The sequence below is a fragment of the Microcaecilia unicolor genome, chromosome 3 (genome assembly GCF_901765095.1).
Source record: "Microcaecilia unicolor chromosome 3, aMicUni1.1, whole genome shotgun sequence".
NCBI lineage: Eukaryota > Metazoa > Chordata > Amphibia > Gymnophiona > Siphonopidae > Microcaecilia > Microcaecilia unicolor.
The window spans coordinates 349,436,073-349,457,334 of record NC_044033.1 but is presented as its reverse complement, the minus strand read 5'-3'; the positions used below and the strand labels follow the sequence as shown (position 1 = coordinate 349,457,334).

The 21,262-nt window shown below is 43.2% G+C and overlaps 1 protein-coding gene across 1 annotated transcript in view; it reads right to left on the bottom strand.

Annotated features, from left to right (window-relative positions):
- Window positions 1-21,262, bottom strand: part of LOC115466908 (tumor protein D53 homolog) — a 219,406-nt gene that overhangs the window by 75,085 nt on the left and 123,059 nt on the right. Inside the window, 1 exon segment of the mRNA XM_030198486.1 lies at window positions 7,912-7,919. Within this exon segment, the coding sequence (XP_030054346.1) occupies window positions 7,912-7,919 (8 nt within the window).

Below are 21,262 nucleotides of genomic sequence, written 5' to 3'. Positions count from 1 at the left end.
ACACCCTCATCGTCCCCGTCTCATCTGCCCGCAACCTCGGTGTCATCTTCGACTCCTCCCTCTCCTTCTCTGCGCATATCCAGCAGATAGCCAAGACCTGCCGCTTCTTCCTCTATAACATTAGCAAAATTCGCCCCTTCCTCTCCGAGCACACCACCCAAACTCTCATCCACTCTCTCATTACCTCTCGCCTTGACTACTGCAACCTATTCCTCACTGGCCTCCCACTTAGCCATCTATCCCCCCTTCAGTCCATTCAGAACTCTGCCGCACGTCTTATCTTCCGCCTTAACCGATATACTCATATCACCCCTCTCCTCAAGTCACTTCACTGGCTTCCGATCAGATACCGAATACAGTTCAAGCTTCTCCTACTCACCTACAAATGCACTCGATCTGCAGCCCCTCCGTACCTCTCTACCCTCATCTCCCCTTACGTCCCTACCCGTAACCTCCGCTCTCAAGACAAATCCCTCCTTTCAGTACCCTTCTCCACCACCGCCAACTCTAGGCTTCGCCCTTTCTGCCTCGCCTCACCCCATGCTTGGAACAAACTCCCTGAGCCCATACGCTGGGCCCCCTCCCTACCCATCTTCAAATCATTGCTCAAAGCCCACCTCTTCAATGTCGCCTTCGGCACCTAATCACTACATCTCTTCTCAGGAAATCTCATCTACCCCAACTTGACATTTCGTCCTTTAGATTGTAAGCTCTTCTGAGCAGGGACCGTCCTTATTGCTTAATTTGTACAGCGTGCGTAACCCTAGTAGCGCTCTAGAAATGTAAGTAGTAGTAGTAGTAGTAGTATGTCTCTGGTATGTTCATGTTTATTAAGATTTGCTGTACACGCCTTTACTATACAAATGGTCAAGGTGGTAACAATATAATAAAATATCACACCAACAAAGATCCAAGCAAAAAATAGGGAATTGTGGAATGCATTACCTATGGCCTTGAAAACTACTGACAAACTAATGAATTTTCGCAAATCCTTGAAGACACATCTCTTCAACAGGCCTACAAAGAGAACCCATAACCTTACAAAACTACCCCATGAATCCACCCAGCTATGATAGCCCACCTTCTATACTATCCTCCCTAACACCTCCTTCTCTCTTCCCTTACTTAATCTTTGTTTACTACCAATTGTATTTTATATCCTGTAACGACTATGTCATAACAAAACTCTGTACACTACCAATTGTATCTGATTTCCTGTAACGACTATGTCATAACAAAACTCTGTAAGCCACATTGAGCCTGCAAATAGGTAGGATAATGTGGGATACAAATGCAATAAATAAAGGGTGCTAAAAGTTAGACACCCAAAATCTAGGTGCTAAGCTAGTATTCTAACACTACAAATTTATGCGCCTAATCCGTGATAAAATACTTGTGCATCAGCTATTAGGTGCCTAAATTTAGACATCACTGCTTATGTTTGTTCTATGTGTAACACCCCCATGAGGTGTCCCTGGATCCAGGGCCCAACCTGGACGGAGTCTCCCTTGGGCAGGCTCCATTCGGTCCCTTGAGCAGTTGGCACCTGGTGCCTCCACCTGGGGAAGGAAAGGGTTGATAAGTGGGATTTCCCTCTCCTCCCCCAGGAAAAATTCAGAGAGATCACTGTGAACAAGGCTGTCAAAAGATTTAAGTTCTTTTGAACTATGTACAGGTTTTGCTATATAGGTATATAAAAGCTTTGAAAGATTAGCAATGTTTAAAGCTTTGTTTTCAGATAATCATTAAAATGCATATAAACCATATACCACTCAGTCTAATTAATATCAATACTCCTAACAAATTACTTTTTCTTATAGCCAGTACTCTTTTGACCAATTAGTTCAGCATTCTTTTAGCTCATTAGTGCTTTTGCCTAAGCAGCAACGCCTAGTTCCTTTCTGTCACTCTAGGCTGAGTCATTGAATGGGCCACCCCTTACTCCTTCCTTGTGTCCTTCCCTGATCCTCTTCCACCAAGTCCCCAAGTCTCACACTCCTGCTGGATCACTCTGGGTTGGTGGGAGCTAAGCAACTGAATTGAACTAGCTTGGTCTGTTCCTGCTGCCAAGCTCCGAACACTGATTGCACTCCCTGGGGCTCCTGGTGCTGATCCGCACCCCATCAGCCTCTGCTTTGCTCCTGGTGCTAATTGTACCTGGAAGCTTTCTGCCACTAGGCCTTGGGCACCCCCACCCCAGTGCCTCCAAAGGCCTTGACTTTGGCTCAAGCCCACTCCCACAAGGGCTTCCTCTGCCACTAGACCTGAGCCTAATTGGATCCATGGGGTCTTCTGCATCACCCTCAGCTACTCCTAAGTGCCGCTGATCTTCTTCTTCCTGAGGTGCCTCCAGGGTCCTGCTGTGATCCAGAATTACCAGCTCTTAGAAAGCTCTACAACCAACAATCCCAGGGTTCCCTCTAGAGGGCAACCTCTTCTTCAAGCCACAGGGTACTTTCCCTTCTGTGACCCAGCATACCAGCTCTCCACAGAGCTCTGTGGGCAGCAGTACCAAGGTTTCCCCAATAGAGGGCAACCTCTTGGCTCAGCTACAAGACCAAGCACAGAATCTCTGAATAGCAAAGATCTGAAGACCAGAATATACTTCCCCGTCAAAAGGTCACTGTCAGTATGTTCCTCTTTATTATGGTGAGGAAATTCACTGACATCCTTCCTTTGTGTGCTTACATTACTTTACTTTTATCCCCTCTACCTATAGCACGCCTAAAGATCTGCACCAAAATCGATGCAGATGCTACAACAATGCGCGTAACTTAACAAGCTTAACAAGCTAATGAGTGCTAATAACTGCTCTTAACAAGCAATAATGAGTGCTAATTAGCAATGATAGAATTTAGACATACAAGTCGCTAAGCGTATTCTGCAACAATGTGTGCCGAACTTCTCACGCATGCTGACAAACGGGGTGTGGTTATGGGCAGGGAAATGAGTGTTCATGGGCATTCCAAATTTACGCACCTAGTTGTAGAATATGGCCTAATGCACGTAATCTACACACTGGTATTTACGCCATGATTTAGGTGCTGAATATCAACTAAGTGTATTCTATAATCGGCACCTATCTAGGTGCCGATTATAGAACATGCTTAGTTGGCACTGATTTCAGTGCCAATTTTTTAGGCACCATATACAAAATCTCCCCCCTAGTAGATAATGTTCCCAAAGAGTGTAAACACAACTTCATCAGCCTGCCTGTCTTTCCTTCAGTGAGTAATTTATATTCTACCCCCCATATTTATGGTATATTGTGATATATATTTAATATGAGTATTATTTGTATTCAATTGCATTGTTTGTGTAATAGCACTGTGTACTGGGGCTTCCCTCCCCCCCCCCCCCCCCCCCACCATAGTTTGCAGTTTCTGTGATTGACTCCTTGTGAGCTTTCCCTATTGGCTGTTAGCTCTGAGCTAGAGCCAAGAAACAATCCAGTTTTCCTAGCAAGCTTTGGTGATCAGCAGCTGTTCTAGGGAGCTGATCCCTCCCTTAATCTACTGTAATTCCATCATTTTTCACCATTTTCCCAAGTCATTCCCCATTTATTTTCCCTGAGTTACTCTCCCTTATTCCCCTTTGAGTGTTACAGATTTTCCTCTCAGCTGGGCTGAGGTTCTGGCCATCTTCTTACCTCTGAGGTGGCTTGATACAGACTATGTGCAGAAGGCAACATTTCTCTTCTAAGCAACTGAACTGTAAGTTGAATTTTCTTTATTCTGAGTACTACACAAACACAATTTGCTTAAGAATTGAGAGTCTACTGGTAATGCTTCTACTTGGGGATGGTTTTAAGCTGGCTGTTTAACTACACTGTACTTTGCCTAGAACAGTACAAATTAACATAAGGTGCTGCCCACCTCCCTCTCTGCTTAGCTCAGCCCTGTAGCATTTCTCCTACAGTGTAGCTGCCAAGGCAAAACGACAGTTAGAAACTTCTCTTATTTTCTCAGTATAATACAGACGGAGAAAATTTGCTTTTGAAACTCATTGTGACCAAAGATCCTCTTTCTCCCCAATTGTTCAACAAACACTCCCCACCCCTTGGGGGAGGGGGGTTCATATGGCAAGTGCAAATGGGTGAATCTAAATACAGCAGTTTGTCGCCTGACAATATTTAATAGTTGGAACACCCATGACCAGTCCAAGCCTCCCATTGCAGTTACATGCTAGCTTAGGTCCCCAGTTATAGAATAGCACCTAAATGCACTTAGGCACCTAACTACTGTTTACCCCCACTTTGGTGCTTAAACTACCATTAGACATCTAAATTTTGGTGCACTATATAGAATTAGGGGGTTAGGGAGAAATGCTACAATTGGTTGCCTCCATTTTGTAACAGCACCTGAGAGTCCTGGTTCTGTTATAGAATACTAGCATAATCTGGCATCAGTGCACCTAACATTTACACACTCACAATTACAATAGCCTCAGACCTGGCATAAATGTGAGCATCTAAATGCAGCAGTATTCTGCAAGTTACATACATAACTGGGCGCTCCGCCCATGCTTTGGCCTGTGTGTATGCTACCCATAAGTGTAGCCAGGTTTTAACAGCAGGGGGAGCAGATCTTTTGTAAAATAGGTGCCGATGCAAGACTGAAGGCTCAATCCACATAAGTGCCAGTTCATTCAAAACCCATTTGGAGGAGCAACTGCTCCCTTTGCACCCCTCTAACTATGCCTTTGATGCCACCCTTGCATTAACACCCTGTGTGTTGTTACTTTTGTGGGCAAGTGTGTACTTTAGTAGTGTAGCTACCCAGGCCTCATGCCCCTCTCTCTCATCTCCAGATCCAGCATTTACTCTCCTCCCTCTGTGACCTGGCAACTCCCTTTCTGAAGCCCTCCCCCCTTACTACTACTACTAATCATTTCTATAGCACTACTAGATGTACGCAGCGCTGTATACATATGCAGGTACTTTCTCTGTCCCTAGAGGGCTCACAATCTAAGTTTTGGTACCTGGGACAATGGAGGGTTAAGTGACTTGCCCAAGGTCACAAGGAGCTGCAGTGGGACTTGAACCCAGTTCTCTGGGATCAAAGTCCACTGGACTAACCACTAGGCTACTCCTCCACTCGGCTCCACAGGCTTCCCTCTCCCATCCTCATGACATCACTTCCTGTTCCCTCTCTGGTAAAACACAGCATAGGGAAGCCTGTGAAGCTGGTGCAGGCAGATGTGTGTTGTTGCTACCAAATGCAAGGTACTGAGGTAGACCAGGGAGGAGGAGATCAGGGCAGGGGAGTTGCCAGGCCACGGGCTTGAGGTAAATGCCGGATCTGTGGGTGGAGGAGCGGGAGAGATATGCAGGACAAAGGGGGGAGGGGTTGGAAAGCCCACTCATCTTAACTGTGGGCCCATCCAAAATGATAGGTCTGCCTACGCCACTGGTACAGTTGTGCGCATATGTGCTGTGCATTCCAGACATTTACACACGCACAAGGCACATAGATGTGGGTGCCCGGATTATAGAACAGCCCTTTATGATTATACGGTATTTGGGGCAGTGACATACCTGAATACTCATCACCAATGTGCAGTGCATGTCCAGGGAAGATATAGAAAGAGGTTGTGGGGTAAATTAATTCTTTGTTTTATTTCCTCTAAAGAAATACAGGTTAGGTTATATCTGTTTAAATTGCCATAAATTTAAGAGGTATATCAGTTTTTAATTTTTTTAAAAGAAATAAGTACATAAGTATTGCCATACTGGGACAGACCAAAGGTCCATCAGGCCCAACATCCTGTTTCCAACAGTGGCCAATCCAGGTCACAAGTACCTGGCAAGATTCCAAAACAGTACAATACATTTTATGCTGCTTATCCTAGAAATAAACAGTGTATTTTCCCCAAGTCCATTTTAATAATGGCTTACGGACTTTTCTTTAAGGAAGCTGGCCAAACCTTTTTTAATCCCTGCTAAGCTAACTGCTTTTATTACAATCTCTGGCAACAAATTCCAGAGTTTAATTACACATTGAGAGAAGAAATATTTTCTCCTATTCATTTTACATTTACTACTTTGTAGCTCCATTGCGTGCCCCCTAGTCCTAGTATTTTTGGAAAGAGTAAACATGATTCAAGTCTACTTGTTTCACTCCACTCATTATTTGATAGACCTCTGTCATATCTCCCCTCAGATGTCTTTTTTTCCAAGCTGAAGCGCCCTAGCCACTTTAGCGTTTCCTCATAGGGAAGTTGTCCCATCCACTTTATCATTTTCATTGCCCTTCTCTGTACCTTTTCTAATTCCACTATATCTTTTTTGAGATGCAGTGACCAGAATTGGACACAATATTCAAGGTGCAGTCACACCATGAAGTGATACAAAGTCATTATAACGTCCTCACTTTTGTTTTCCATTCCTTTCCTAACATTCTATTTGCTTTGTTAGCCAATGCCGCACACTGAGCAGAGGGTTTCAATGTATCAACGATAACACCTAGGATCCTTTTTCCTGGTCTCTGACTCCTCATGTAGAACCTTGCATTACGTAGCTATACCAGGATCCTCTTTCCCATATACATCATTTTGCTCTTGCTCATATTAAATGTCATCTGCCATTTGGATGCCCAGTCTCCCAGTCTTGTAAGGTTCTCTTGTAATGTTTCACAATCCTCTTACGATTTAACAACTTTGAATAACTTTGTGTCATCAGCAAATTTAATTACCTCACTAGTAACTCCCATCTCTAGATCATTTATAAATATGTTAAAAAGCAGCAGTCCCAGCACAGACCTCTGGGGAACCCCACTATCTACCCTTCTTCATTGAGAATACTGGCCATTTAACCCTACTTTCCGTTTTCTATTTTTTAACCAGTTTTTAATCCACAGTAGAACACTACCCATGACTCTTCAATTTCCTCTGGAGTCTTTCATGAGGTACTTTGCCAAATGTGTTTTGAAAATCCAGATACACAATATCAACTGGCTCACCTTTATCCACATGTTTGTTCATCCCTTCTTTGAAATGTAGTAGATTGGTGAGGCAAGATTTCCCTTCATTAAATCCATGTTGGCATTGTCTCATTAACCTATGCTTTTGAATATGCTTTATAATTTTGTTCTTTATAATAGTGTCTACCATTTTGCCCCATAGCAACATCAGGCTCACCGGTCTATAATTTCCCGGATCACCTCTGGAACCTTTTTTAAAAATCGGCATTATATTGGCCACCCTCCAATCTTCCGGTACCATTCTTGATTTTAAAGATAAGTTCAGTTTTCAATTCTATTAGTACTCTGGGATGAATACCATCCAGTCCAGGTGATTTGTTACTCTTCAATTTCTCAAATTGCGCCATTACATCTTCCAGGTTTATAGAGATTTCATTCAGTTTCTCTGACTCGTCAGCTTTGAATACCATTTCTGGTACCGGTATCTCTCCCGAATCTTGTAGGCGTATTTACCTGAGATCTCACCTTTGCTGTTCTTGGCCTATACAAGCCTGAACCATTCTTCTAACAAAATGGTTTCTAAAGCTTTGTGAGTAACCATCAGAATCCAGCTTGGTTACAGAGAGGAAAATTACTGCTTAGCAGCCTGATTACTTCATCCAAGGACATATTCTCGGTATTGCCAATTAGTCCCGTTATCTCCTGGGAACGTTGGGGGAGAGAAGTTCTCTGCTACAGGAATATGCAATCATCCTGGAGGATCTGAGCTAACGAGGAGTTGGCATGACATCTATAACAACGGTGCTTCTGGAACATGCAGGTGGCTGAACATGATGTCATTGGTCCATAGGTATCATCTGACAAGGGAATACCAAAGATTTGGACTGAAGAAAGCTCGGAGAAAAGAAGCGAGAGAGAAATCACCAGAAGAGTGGACAGGTGATTAGAACGCTCTGATGAGCCAGAGACTGTTTTCCTAACACCAGAGGACTTGCATACCTGGTAGTGAGATCCTAAGGTTCTCTCAGCTACTACAAGACCTATTCTACTGACTGTGCCCAGACATTCAGAATAAACCTCGGACCTTATCTCAGGACTGAGAGACTCGCTGATAAATCAGCTCAAGACTCTGAAGGAAACATCTGCTTCTCTGCCCTTTGATTTGTGACAGACCGGCAAGGTGAGATACAGGATATATTTCCTATAGTCACAGGGAATTAGTTCTTGGTTATTTTCTGACATAGATATGTTTACGTCAGAACTCCTGGTCCTGTGTATTTAGCTGGTAACTAGGTATTTTGCATAAGTCGTGTAATAAGTTCTCATGTAATACATTAGGATTATCATATTGTATTTAGTCTGGTGATCATATATTTTAGAGCATTATTTTTGTATTGGCTTTGCAATTTGCTACAGAACTATTTTTATATCTATACTTTATAATAAATCTAATATACATTCTATCTGTGGCTTCAGTTCTTTCTTACAGCACTGCTAAGCTAGCATGTTAGGCTGATTATAGAGGTACGCTCCTAGACCCGAGTTCGGTTCATTGCCATCTGGTAATGTTATCTGATAAGTACCTCTGAGCTACCCTTACAATCTTCCTCAGTGAAGACCGAAGCAAAAAATTCATTTAATCTCTCTGCTATGGCTTTGTCTTCTCTGCGTGCCCCTTTTACCCCTCGGTCATCTAGCAGTCAAACTGATTCTTTTGCCAGTTTCTTGCTTTTAATATACCTAAAACATTTTTTACTATGTGCTTTTGCCTCCAATGCAATCTTTTTTTTCAAAGTCCCTCTTTGCCTTCCTTATCAGCGCTTTGCATTTGACTTGCCATTCCTTATGCTGTTTCTTATTATTTTCAGTCGGATCCTTCTTCTATTTTTTGAAGGATTTTCTTTTAGCTATAATAGCTTTCTTCACCTCACTTTTTAATTATGCTGGATGTCAATTGTTCTTCCTTCCTCCTTTTTTAAGACATGGAATATATTTGGGCTGTGCTTCCAGGATGGTATTTTTGAACAGCATCCATGCCTGATGTAAATTTTTGACCTTTACAGCTGCTCCTCTAAGGGTTTTTTTTTTTTCACCGTTCTCATTTTATCATAGTCTCCTTTTTGAAAGTTAAATGCTAACATATTGGATTTCCAGTGTGTACTTAATCCACAATCATTATTCACTACTTAATGTTGATATACCATCTATAGGCAGTGCTGCACTCTTTCAAAAAGTATGCACAGAAGCAGTGAACAATGACAGACAAATTTAATTATTGCTGGAGACTTTAACAACGTCACAGTTCCCTTTCTTGATAGGATGCCCTGTAGAAAAAATGAAACTATTAACAAGGGAAACTTGAGAACTTAATGGAAGAAGAGGGCTTAATGGATGTGTGCAGACTAGCTCATCCTTCAGAAAAGGATTTTACCTTCTGCTCTCATGTCCATCAGTCCTTTTCTAGGATTCCTTATTTTCTTGTTACAAAACAATCTGGTTCCACTAGTGTCACATGCAAGAATTGGGAATACTGATACAAGTGATCATGCAGGTACAGTGGCGTTCCTAGGCTGGCTGACACCTGGGGCGGATTGCCGATGGCCCCCCCCCCCGGTGAAATTACACCCCCCCCCCCGGGTGCAGCGCAACCCCCTCCCCCGGGCAAAATTACACCCCCGGGGTGCATTTTTACCTGCTGGGGGGGGGGGTGCTCCGGAACAGGAAGTAACCTGTTCTGCGCAGAGGGAGCAGCAGGGAGGGAACGAGCAGACTCGGAGCCTACAGACGCACGGCACCCCCCCAGCGGCGTGCACCCGGGGCGGACCGCCCCCACCTTGGTGTGCCACTGTGCAGGTATATCCTTGGAATTATCCGCAGACCTAGAAAAATCACCTCCATCTTTATGGAGATTCAATAATACATTACTAACTAAAGAGGATTTTCAAATTTATATGGGAAATGTATTGAAGAATCATTTGTAAATAATTCAAATTCAGTTAATTCCCTGAGTACTTTATAGGATGCTTTCAAAGCAACAATTAGAGAAAACAATGTTAGCTACAGTATTAACATGCATAAAAAAGCAAAACAGGTCATTAAAGATAAGGAAAATGATAGTAAATTATTGGAAAGCAAATTAAGATCAAGTCAAAAGATCTTGAAGATAAGCTGGTTATGCTCAAATTTAAATATGACGAACTTTTAAGCAAGAAGGCAAAGGGCAAAATGTTCTTACAGCAATCCTCTAATTATGAATCAACTAGCAAAATATTTAAAAGGTTAAGAAAAAATTGCAATTAACAATGGGGATGGAAAGATACTTATCAAACAGGAAGATATACTGAATTTTCAGAATTCTAGAAAATGTTATAATCTAGCGAAAGTTCTGCAGATTATTACATTAGTGAAGAGTTTTTAAATAATATAATATTTCCAAAACTATTTGAATCACAATACAGTAATTTAGAGAAAGAAATTTCAATTGCAGAAATTCAAAAATCATTGTGAACTCCAAAAAGGGAAAACACTGGGGAAAGATGCTCTCTGTACAACAGAGTTCAATACTTCATTCAAACATCTACTTCCCCCATTTATGTTATCACTACCCGTTAAGTCCGTAAAACGGGCGAGATTTCCAGCTACCCTCCTCGCCGCCGCTCCCTCCCCCCTCCGTGCCGGGCCCCCTGCACTGACCTGACAGCGCCTCTCACCTCCATGTGAAAGCGCTGCAGGCAGCAGCAGATCGCTCTGCTGCTGCCTGCAGCGCTTCCACATGGAGGTGAGAGGTGCTGTCAGGTCAGTGCAGGGGGCCCGATGCGGATGAGGGCGGGAGCGGCGGCGGGGATGGGAGGGGAGGGTGGAGATTGGGGCGCGCGATGTTCGTTTCCAGGCGGCAGCGTCCGACAGTGACTCCGACTCCGTTTCCCTCTCTGTTCTGCCCTCTGACGTCATCACGTCTTGACGCGAGGGCGGGACAGAGAGGGAAGTCTCTACTGTGCATTTGCAGGTGAGTCGGTCACTTGCCGTTTATATAATAGCTTTCTTCACCTCACTTTTTAATTATGCTGGATGTCAATTGTTCTTCCTTCCTCCTTTTTTAAGACATGGAATATATTTGGGCTGTGCTTCCAGGATGGTATTTTTGAACAGCATCCATGCCTGATGTAAATTTTTGACCTTTACAGCTGCTCCTCTAAGGGTTTTTTTTTTTCACCGTTCTCATTTTATCATAGTCTCCTTGTTGAAAGTTAATATGTTTGATTCTATCAAGAAATGCTAATAAAAAAATGGTAGTGTATCAGGAACTATGGCTGAAGCTGTATTGATAGTCCTACTTCATTAGGACGTAACCCTAATGAAATGGCCAATTACAGACCAATGTTATTAATAAATATAGATGGAAAAATATATGCTACAATTATAGCAAACAGATTTGTAAATTAATTTCAATACAATTTACAAGATAAACTCTTGAACAAGAAACGCAGAATGCAAATAATGAAAGAAAGCATAAATACATATGATGCATCAAGAAACATTAGAATACTTAGACCACCATAACAGTGGGGAGTAGACTACAAATTAAGGGAAAAGACTATCTCTCAATTAGCCACACAATTAAAGTTAGACGATCTTATTCACATCTAAGAACAAATGCAACTGCTCAGGAAAGAAAAAAACATTTGTTTCGCCAAGTCACACGACACATTTACAGGGATACGCCAGAAGGAAAGTAGCTCCCAAATCTTTAACCTCCTTTCTCATCGCCAAAATTTCTTTCTTCTGATCCTAACTAATTTTCATTAAATTAGGAAAAATCCAAATGTTTTGACTACAACATTTTTCCTGTGAATGTCTAAAGTCTCAGTGTCACATTCAGATCTTGCTCAAAAACACAGGATACTAGTAAAGTTGCTGTATAAGAGACTTCCGTGGTAGACTCCTCCAAAATTCTTGAGATATTCCTTAAATCCATAGAAACTTCTTGAACTGCACTTAAATTTAAATCCACCTCTCCCTGGGGTTTCTTAATGGCAACTGGCAAATAATAATTAACAGGAGGAATACGTTCAGAGGAATAACCTAATATCTCAACCAGATATTTCTTTAAAAAGTTCCATAGGTAAAACACCAAAGGGTTTTGAAAAATTCAAAATTGGCAGATTAAGCCTTCTGTTGAAATTTTCTATGTGTTCTAATCTTCTATGCACTGCCATATTATCACTTTCAACATTTCTAAGTTCCTGGAAAGCTCTAACAGTGGTATCCATTAAATTCTTAAGTCTGTTCTAACTTCTTCCACAACTTTAGATAGCTGGTCTACTTTCACAACCAAAGATGTTACCTCTGCCGAGGACTTGGAAACTGCAGCTTGGAGCTGTTGAAGTACAATCCAGATGGCATCCAGAGTAATCGTACTGGGAGCCTTCAGCACAGTCTGTGCTCCCGCTACCTCATCTAGTGCTTGATGTCAAACCTGTGGGCTCTGAGCTCCAGCCACTTTGGCAGGGCGAACTCTGCTGTCTGATTGCAAAGCAATCGCCGGGCAGAGTGGTTTATGTGGTGTCGGGGGTGACAATGTTTCAAGCCCAAGAGAAGCAAGCATTTCCACGCCTGTTTCCACAGCCGGGCGTCCTTCCCCAAACAGGGCCGGTCCTAGGGTCTCTGGTGCCCCCCTGCAGACTATCAGTTGGCGCCCCCCGTCTAGCATCTCCTTTCTCTCTTCTCCCTCCCTCTTCTTCCACCCTGCCCCCTTTTTCAGCCCAGTGCCTTAAAAGGTGAAGAACAAGTTGAAGAACTGCAGCCAGAGGGAGCACAAGATGCAAAGGAAGTAGGAGCTGAAAGAGATGGAGTGCATCTTTGTGGGACTGCTGAACAAATAGAGGGTTTACAACCACTTAGCTTTTCATGCTTTCATGTTCACGAAATTAGCAGATAGGGTAGGGACTGCCTAGGCTGGCCACGCTGCCCACACGCACAGGAGCGACTCGCGAGCGGACTCAGCGGAGGGAAACCATTTGCACTGCATCCTTCTGCCTGCTCCACCACGGCACTGAACACTGAGTCTATCCGGTTCAGTCAGAGGGGGGGAAGCCCTTACTGCCACCCACTGAGGTGGCGGTAAGGGCTCACACGCTAACCCAGTAGACTACCACCGGGTACACTCCGGTGCTAGAAAAATAAATATATGATGGCACGCTAGGGGTGGGAAGTACCGCCGGGTGTGCCTTGACAATTTTTACGCCTTGTAAGTATGCCATGAGATGAAATAAAGTTGAAAATCAGTGTCCTAACCTTTCCCCTCCTGGTCATATTCCTCTGGAGAAACATCAAAGTGTAGAGGATGTTGCATCTCTTAGATGGCAGGTACTAGCTACAGGATCAGTTCCAGCCACACCAAGGTGATATGCTCCATTCAGGTGAACCTTTTGCTCCAAAAGTCAGCACAGAGGCTACTAGACTTGAGCTAGATTCACTCTACTATCTCCTTGAAGGTCTCGTTTATAAAGATCTCTGCCTGATTTCCTCCAAGTCTGCAACTCTAGCCTCCACATTCTCTCAGAGCCAAGACACAGTGCTGAGCGCACATATAGAACCTCTCACCAACTGAGAGATAACCATACATGTGGCACTCGGTGCAAGAGTTGATATTTAAAAAATACTCACAAGAAAGATGCAGTCTGTTAGGCACTAGGCATAAAACTTAAACTTCATATACACTATATCCTTTGACTATATAGCACCATCAACCATACTAGATAGACCTGATTTCTGGTACTCATAGACACTGATATTGTAAAGGAGGAAACCTATATTTCCTGAGTTGTTTCCCATATGGATATACCATATATCCTGTGTGTGTGTGTATGGGGGGGGGGGTGTCTTTTCCCCCAGATAATATATTTATTGATGAACAATAATTTAGAATTAATACATTGAACACGATGTCTGATAGAGTATATGACTACAATTGTAGGTCCCCAAAAAGAGATGAGGCATCTGTGTGAGAGATTTTCAGTTCAACTGGCACAGTATTGCTGTGGTAGGGCTTCCCCTCTCTGGCTTGCTTGGTTCCATCTGCTGGAATCTGGACTTACTCAGTCTTCTGGCATGATTTCTCAGGTTCCTTCTTCTGCATCTTATCGGTTCTCTTCTGGTAATGTTCTTTAGGCTTCTTCTTCCTTTTGCAATCTGAGCTCCTCTGGCTTGTGCAGTGGATTTTGTGGAAGGTGGGTAGGGCATCTTATAGCAGTGTAGCCTAGGAAATGAGGCTTACCAACAGCAGAAAACCATTCCACTTGATCAGCTTCTTGTAGGTGTTGTAGTTTTAGTCCGTCTACAGGGCTTACTGAGCTCATTCTCTATAAAGGTGAACTTTGTCCCAGGTCCAGCCTCACCTTTTGTTCAACCTTAAATAGAAATTTTCCTAGCCCTTTCCTTTATCTCGATTAGAGTTCTTATCAATACACGCCATTGCAATCTTTTACCTACTGACAAATCCATGGGAAAGCCTCCTCATTGACCACATAGGAAACTCTTAACTGCAGGCTTCTATTGCTCTTAAAAGAGAAAGTCCAGGACTAAATATTCAGCACTACTGATTCAAAGTTCGATACAGCAAATACATTTCATTAAAAAGCACAGATAATACCTGATGGTTTATTAAAATGTCTATCAATAGAAATCAAACAAAATAAAACATGATTCTATTGATAACCTTAAGAGTGGACTAACACGGCTACCACACTCCTCTACTTAAAATGTCTAAGATTTCATCCCCTGCATGCTATTCATATCCAGGTATCCTATTCTATTGCAACATAACTGTTTAAATGCACCAGTTCTGAATAGTTCACAACAGTTTTCATTTCCTCTTTTCCCTTCAGGTATCAACATATCTATTGCTTACTAAACACAACAATAATTTTGTTATGATGCAAACGATTTTCTGTAACAAGAATTTTTTTTTAGATATTTCTAGATGAACTATTCCTATATGTTGGTTAATAGAAAACATTGTAAGTTGTCCATTCAAAGGTAGCTTATTAGTTCATGAGGTGAATTACCATTCTCCTTCAGAAAAATAAAATAAATGAATGAATGTACTTAGTTTCAGATTACTTAATACAAAGGACTTTGGTTAAACCGTCAGCTTTTGTAGGAGAACAGCTCATCTGGCAGGAAACTCGCTTCCTGTCATTCCTTTAAAAACATCTCACATAGTGCAGCTAAGATTTGCACAGATCAGCGGCAACTGAACACAGCGATTCCTATGACAAGCAAGACATTGTTATTTGTGCTCATCATATATCCGGGTTGAGCTCCAAACAATGGCTGATATCAGCAAAACAAGTTCTTCAGTAAATTTCAAAAAAGCAGTTGTCCCAAAGATTTTAATAAAAACATATTAAGCATAATTTTTTGAAATATATTTGCAGTCGCTTCAGAAGGCTATTTGTGCTCAAGATGTACATAAACCAGTCCTTAAACATGTATCTAGCATACATGTTGACGTTCCCATTTTAAAAATCTGGGAAATGCACGTCAAAAACCCAACTGCATGCGAATTGCAAGGAGGCATGGTCTGAAGCAAGCTGTAACTGAGGCAACAGCTTTGTTGACACAATGTTTCCCAGCCATACTGCAGTTGCAGAAGTATTTGTACCTGTAGGAAGAAAACAGAAAAAGCCTGGGAGCAGAGGAGTGGCCTAGTGGTTGGGGTGGTGGACGCTGGTCCTGGGGAACTGGGGAACTGAGTTTGATTCCCACTTCAAGCACAGGCAGCTCCTTGTGGCTCTGGGCAAGTCACTTAACCCTCCATTGCCCCAGGTATAAATAAGTACCTGTATATGTAAGCCACATTCAGCCTGCCATGAGTGGGAAAGCACGGGGTACAAATGAAAAAAAAAAAAGTCCCCAACTTTTCCTCAGCTGTCTTATAGGATAAATGTAGCAGCTGTCTTCTTTTGTTTAAGATCTAACCCTCAGAAGTGTGGGGACTTCAAAAGAGATTATTTAGGTCACCTCTCCTTTTAAAATTAAGGAAAAAAGAAATCCTAGAGCAAGAAAGCAAAGAAGGTCTTTAACGAGAAAATTAAACTATGTCCTCTCTACTAAGATAATAATAAATAAAAAACAGCAACAGTTTTCCCATAAACAGTTTTCCCAGCAATATAAAATTAGAATTTAAATCTATTCTTAAATAAATCAGACACAGCACTTGTTGTAAAAAAACAAAAACAAAAAAACCCTACTTCAGTCTATCTTCTAATTAGCTGGAGAGCCTATAATGAAAATTTAAATCTTACTTGATAATTATCTTTCTTTTAGTCGCAGCAGATAAATCCAGATACTTGTGGGTTGTGACCATCTACCAGCAGGTGGAGATAGCGCTGAACTGAGCTGTCTTATAGGACGAAATGCTCCTTGTCCGGTCAGTATTTCTCACAACAAAGCACAAGGGATCAGTTATAACAGTTCTCCTTCCTCACAAGGAAAAGCAGTAAACCAAGAATTGCAATACAGAAACCGATCACAGCAGTCCATCTAAAATGTAAAAATGCAGCAATACGTTCCAACAGAAAGAACCACGAGTAATCACCAAAAAACAGGTTAGGCCTTTGGATTCATCTGCTGTGACTAAAGGAAAGAAATTTATCAGGTAAGACAATTTTTTGTTCCTTAGCATCAGCAGCAGATGAATCCAGATACTTGTGGGATGTAGAAAAGCAGTCCTTAACTAGAGTGGGAACCTGGAGCCCCCACAGATAATCCCGAGACTCTGACAGATGCATCCGAATAAGCGGCAACCTCCAAACGGTAGAGAATGGAGAAGGGAGGACAGACAGGCTGCCGTCCAGAAGTCGTGACAACTTAGGAAGAAGGCGCCAAGACTACATCTGGAAAGAATTACCTGGTAGTAAATATATGGACATGATAGCCCCCTTGCCTCAGCGAGTAAACATGTCTGAGAAAGCCACTAAGAACCGATTCAGAGAACCTGAAGAAGCCCAAAAAAGGGACTCACAGGTGGCATTCATTGATCCCCCCAAAACAGAGTAGGAGTACACAGGCGTGACGGAGAAAAAACCCCCCAAAACCTCCCGAAGAATAAAAGATGACCCTGAACGCATCATCACTGGTGTATGAGAAAAACCGGTAGCATGAGCTCGGATGAAGACGAGAAATCCAAAGCTCCATTTGGGCCGACTCATGGAACTCAGGTAAAACAAGGCTACCCTGGATGAGAGCCTCTGGCATAGCTGAAATGAGGGGGCGTCTGACCCAACCAGAACATGGAAATTTGTCCTCAGGAAGATGCTGAGGCAGAGTCCCCTAGAGCTCCCAACACGGTGCTAAATGTGAACCAAAATACAGGTTGCCCTACCAAGGGAATTGGCTCCACCTGTGGATGAATGACAGGCTGCGACTGCCAAAGACATCTGCTCAGCCAAAGCCTGACCCCAGCCATAGAATGAAACTGACAAATATGCCAGCCCCGTCTCCACAGTCAGCAATGCCGTAAGAGATGGACCGTGGGACCACTAGTCGGCATCTGATTGATATCTGAGCACCTAGTTAAGGCATTCTTCAGCTGTATATAAGTTGCAGAGAGGTGCCTGCCAAGAGAGAGTACTGCAGAAGCCTTAAAATAAAACCACGCTGCATCCACCAGCAAGGCTGAGCTTGGCATGGAGGGTCAAAGCAAGAAGGAGACGAACAGTTGCAAATGGACCATTGCAGTGATCCGATCTGGAATCTGGTCCAAGGAGAAATGTCCAAGCTAGAGGCCATTGCACCTAGAATTGGAACAAATCCCAGATCTCGTGACCCAGTAGGGAAAGTAGAATCTGACAGGTGCGAACTCGCTTGATGAGCAGCAGAAAGATATATGTCTTGTCGAATCCTATGTCAAAAATCACTCCCAGAAAATGCAAGATCTGTGTGGGAAACAATTGACTCCTGAGGAACCTGCATACCAGACCTGAGGAATGAAGCAGAGCTAGCTTTGATGAAATGTGTAGCCTCTGTAACGAAGAAGAGCCGCAAACAACCCAGTGCAAGGAATTTATTTATTTATTAGGATTTATTTACCGCCTTTTTGAAGGAATTCACTCAAGGCGGTGTACAGTAAGAATAAATCAAACATGAGCAATAGGCAATTAGAGCAGTAAAATATTTGAACAATAAAAAGTATGGTATGGTATACTACTTGTAATAACAACACAATATGTACTAGAACATTATAATTGGTAGTGAAGGGTAGGCAAAGTTGTAACATATAGATGAGTAAGAAAGTAGGAAGAATTAGAAAGTAAGGTGATTGATTTGAAGAAAGTTGCACGTGAGGTCAGAGAGATGGTTAAATATTATCTCAACTAGGGTAGGAGTGGATAAACATGTCCCATTGCAGTATGTGCAGCCCGAGTCAATCCTTCTGTGTGTGAGTGAGACTAACAAGTTAGTTACTTCTTCCATTAAAGGCTTGGTTGAAGAGCCAAGCTTTCACCTGCTTCCTGAAGTAGAGGTAGTCTTGTGTTAAGCGGAGCCTTTCAGGCAATGCATTCCACAGTGTGGGGGCTAATCTGGAGAAAGCTCGCTTGCGGATATCACATCGTGTAATGTCTTTTGGAGAGGGTGTAGTTAGTGAAAGTCCTTGGGAGGACCTTAGTGTCCTAGACGGTGTGTGAAGGATCATCCTATTCTTCAGATACTGGGAGCCATTTCCTTTCAGGGATTGAAGATCAGACATAGAGTTTTAAATTTAGCCCTGTATTGTACTGGTAGCCAATGAAGTTTTTGCAAAAATGGTGTGATGTGGTCACGTCACTTGCAACCTTCTATGAGTCTTGCTGCTGCATTCTGAATCAACTGGAGCTGGTGCAGGCCCTTTGTAGTCAAACCACTGTATAGTGCATTGCTACTACTACTACTATTTAGCATTTCTATAGCGCTACAAGGCGTACACAGCGCTGCACAAACATAGAAGAAAGACAGTCCCTGCTCAAAGAGCTTACAATTTAATAGACAAAAAATAAATAAAGTAAGCAAATCAAATCAATTAATGTGAACGGGAAGGAAGAGAGGAGGGTAGGTGGAGGCGAGTGGTTACAAGTGGTTACGAGTCAAAAGCAATGTTAAAGAGGTGGCTTTCAGTCTAGATTTAAAGGTGGCCAAGGATGGGGCAAGACGTAGGGGCTCAGGAAGTTTATTCCAGGCGTAGGGTGCAGCGAGACAGAAGGCGTGAAGTCTGGAGTTGGCAGTAGTGGAGAAGGGAACAGATAAGAAGGATTTATCCATGGAGCGGAGTGCACGGGAAGGGGTGTAGGGAAGGACGAGCGTGGAGAGATACTGGGGAGCAGCAGAGTGAGTACATTTATAGGTTAGTAGAAGAAGTTTGAACAGGATACGAAAACAGATAGGGAGCCAGTGAAGAGACTTGAGGAGAGGGGTAGTATGAGTAAAGCGACTCTGGCGGAAGACGAGACGGGCAGCAGAGTTTTGAACCGATTGGAGAGGGGAGAGGTGACTAAGTGGGAGGCCAGCAAGAAGCAGATTGCAGTAGTCTAAACGAGAGGTGAAAAGGGTGTAGATGAGGGTTTTGGTAGAGTGTTCGGAAAGAAAGGGGCGGATTTTACGGATGTTGTAAAGAAAGAAACGACAGGTCTTGGCGATCTGCTGGATATGATCAGAGAAGGAGAGAGAAGAGTCAAAGATGACCCCAAGGTTTCGAGCTGAGGAGACAGGGAGAATGAGAGAGCCATCAACAGAAATAGAAAACGGGGGGAGTGGGGAGGTGGGTTTGGGGGGGGGGGGGGGAATGAGAAGCTCGGTTTTGGTCATGTTTAATTTCAGGTGGCGTTGAGACATCCAGACAGCAATGTCAGACAAGCACGCTGAAACTTTGGTTTGGATGCAAGGTGAGATATCAGGGGTAGAAATGTAGATTTGGGAGTCATCAGCATAGAGATGGTAGGAAAAGCCATGGGATGAGATTAATGAACCAAGGGAAGAAGTGTAGATAGAAAAGAGGAGGGGACCAAGAACAGAACCCTGAGGTATGCCGACAGGCAGAGGGATAGAAGTAGAAGAGGATCCACCAGAGTGAACACTGAATGTGCAGAGGGAGAGGTAGGAAGAGAACCAGGAAAGGACAGAGCCCTGGAATCCAAGTGAGGACAGGGTATCGAGGAGTATGCTGTGATCGACAGTGTCAAAAGCAGCGGAAAGATCAAGAAGAATGAGGATGGAATAGAGACCTCTGGATTTAGCCAGTAATAGGTCATTGGAGACTTTAGTAAGCGCAGTTTCGGTTGAGTGGAGAGGGCGAAAACCAGATTGTAGTGGGTCAAGAATAGCATGTGAGGACAGAAAATCAAGGCAGCGGCAGTGAACAGCATGCTCAAGTAATTTGGAGAGAAAGGGAAGGAGGGAGATGGGTCGGTAATTAGAGGGACAAGTAGGGTCGAGTGAAGGCATCTTAAGGAGAGGTGTGACCACAGCATGTTTAAAGGCAGCAGGGACAGTCGCAGTGGAAAGTGAGAGGTTGAGAATGTGACAGATAAAAGGAATAAGAGCAGGAGAGATGGCATTAAGAAGGTGGGTGGGAATGGGATCAGAGGAACAGGTGGTACATTTTGAGGAAGAAAGGAGAAGTGTAGTTTCCTCAATAGTAACTTCAGGAAAGGAGGAAAGGGAATGAGGGGGAGGAGAGAGAGGGGAACGGACTAGTGGAGGGAGAGGTGGCGAGGTAGAGAATGCAAGGTTTATCTTTTGAACCTTGTCGTGAAAGAATTCAGCAAGGGTCTGAGGAGATAATGAAGGGGGAGTTGGGGGAGGGGGCACCTTGAGGAGAGAGTTCAATGTGGTGAAGAGAAGTCGAGGGTTACAGCCAAGAGAGTTGGTCAGTTGGATATAATAATCCTGTTTGGCGCATAAAAGAGCAGATTGGAAGGAGGTCAACATGAACTTAAAGTGTAAGAAATCGGCAAGGGCCCAAGATTTCCGCCAGAGGCATTCGGCGGAGCGGGTACAGGAACGTAGGTAGCGGATATTAGAAGTCAGCCAAGGTTGGGGTTTTGTACGCCTTATAGAGCGGGTCATCAAAGGTGCAAGAGCGTCTAAGGCAGAGGATAGAGTATTGTTGTAAGAAGAAACAGCCTCGTTGACAGACGTGGATGGTGCCACAGTAGAGAGGAGGTTTGAAACATGGGAGGATAGAAATGAAGGGTCAATATCATGAAGATTCCTAGATAAATTAGATAAGATAGGACGGGACTGGGAGGGAGGAGATTTAAGTGTGAAAGTTATAATATGGTGATCAGAGAGGGGAAGATCAGAGG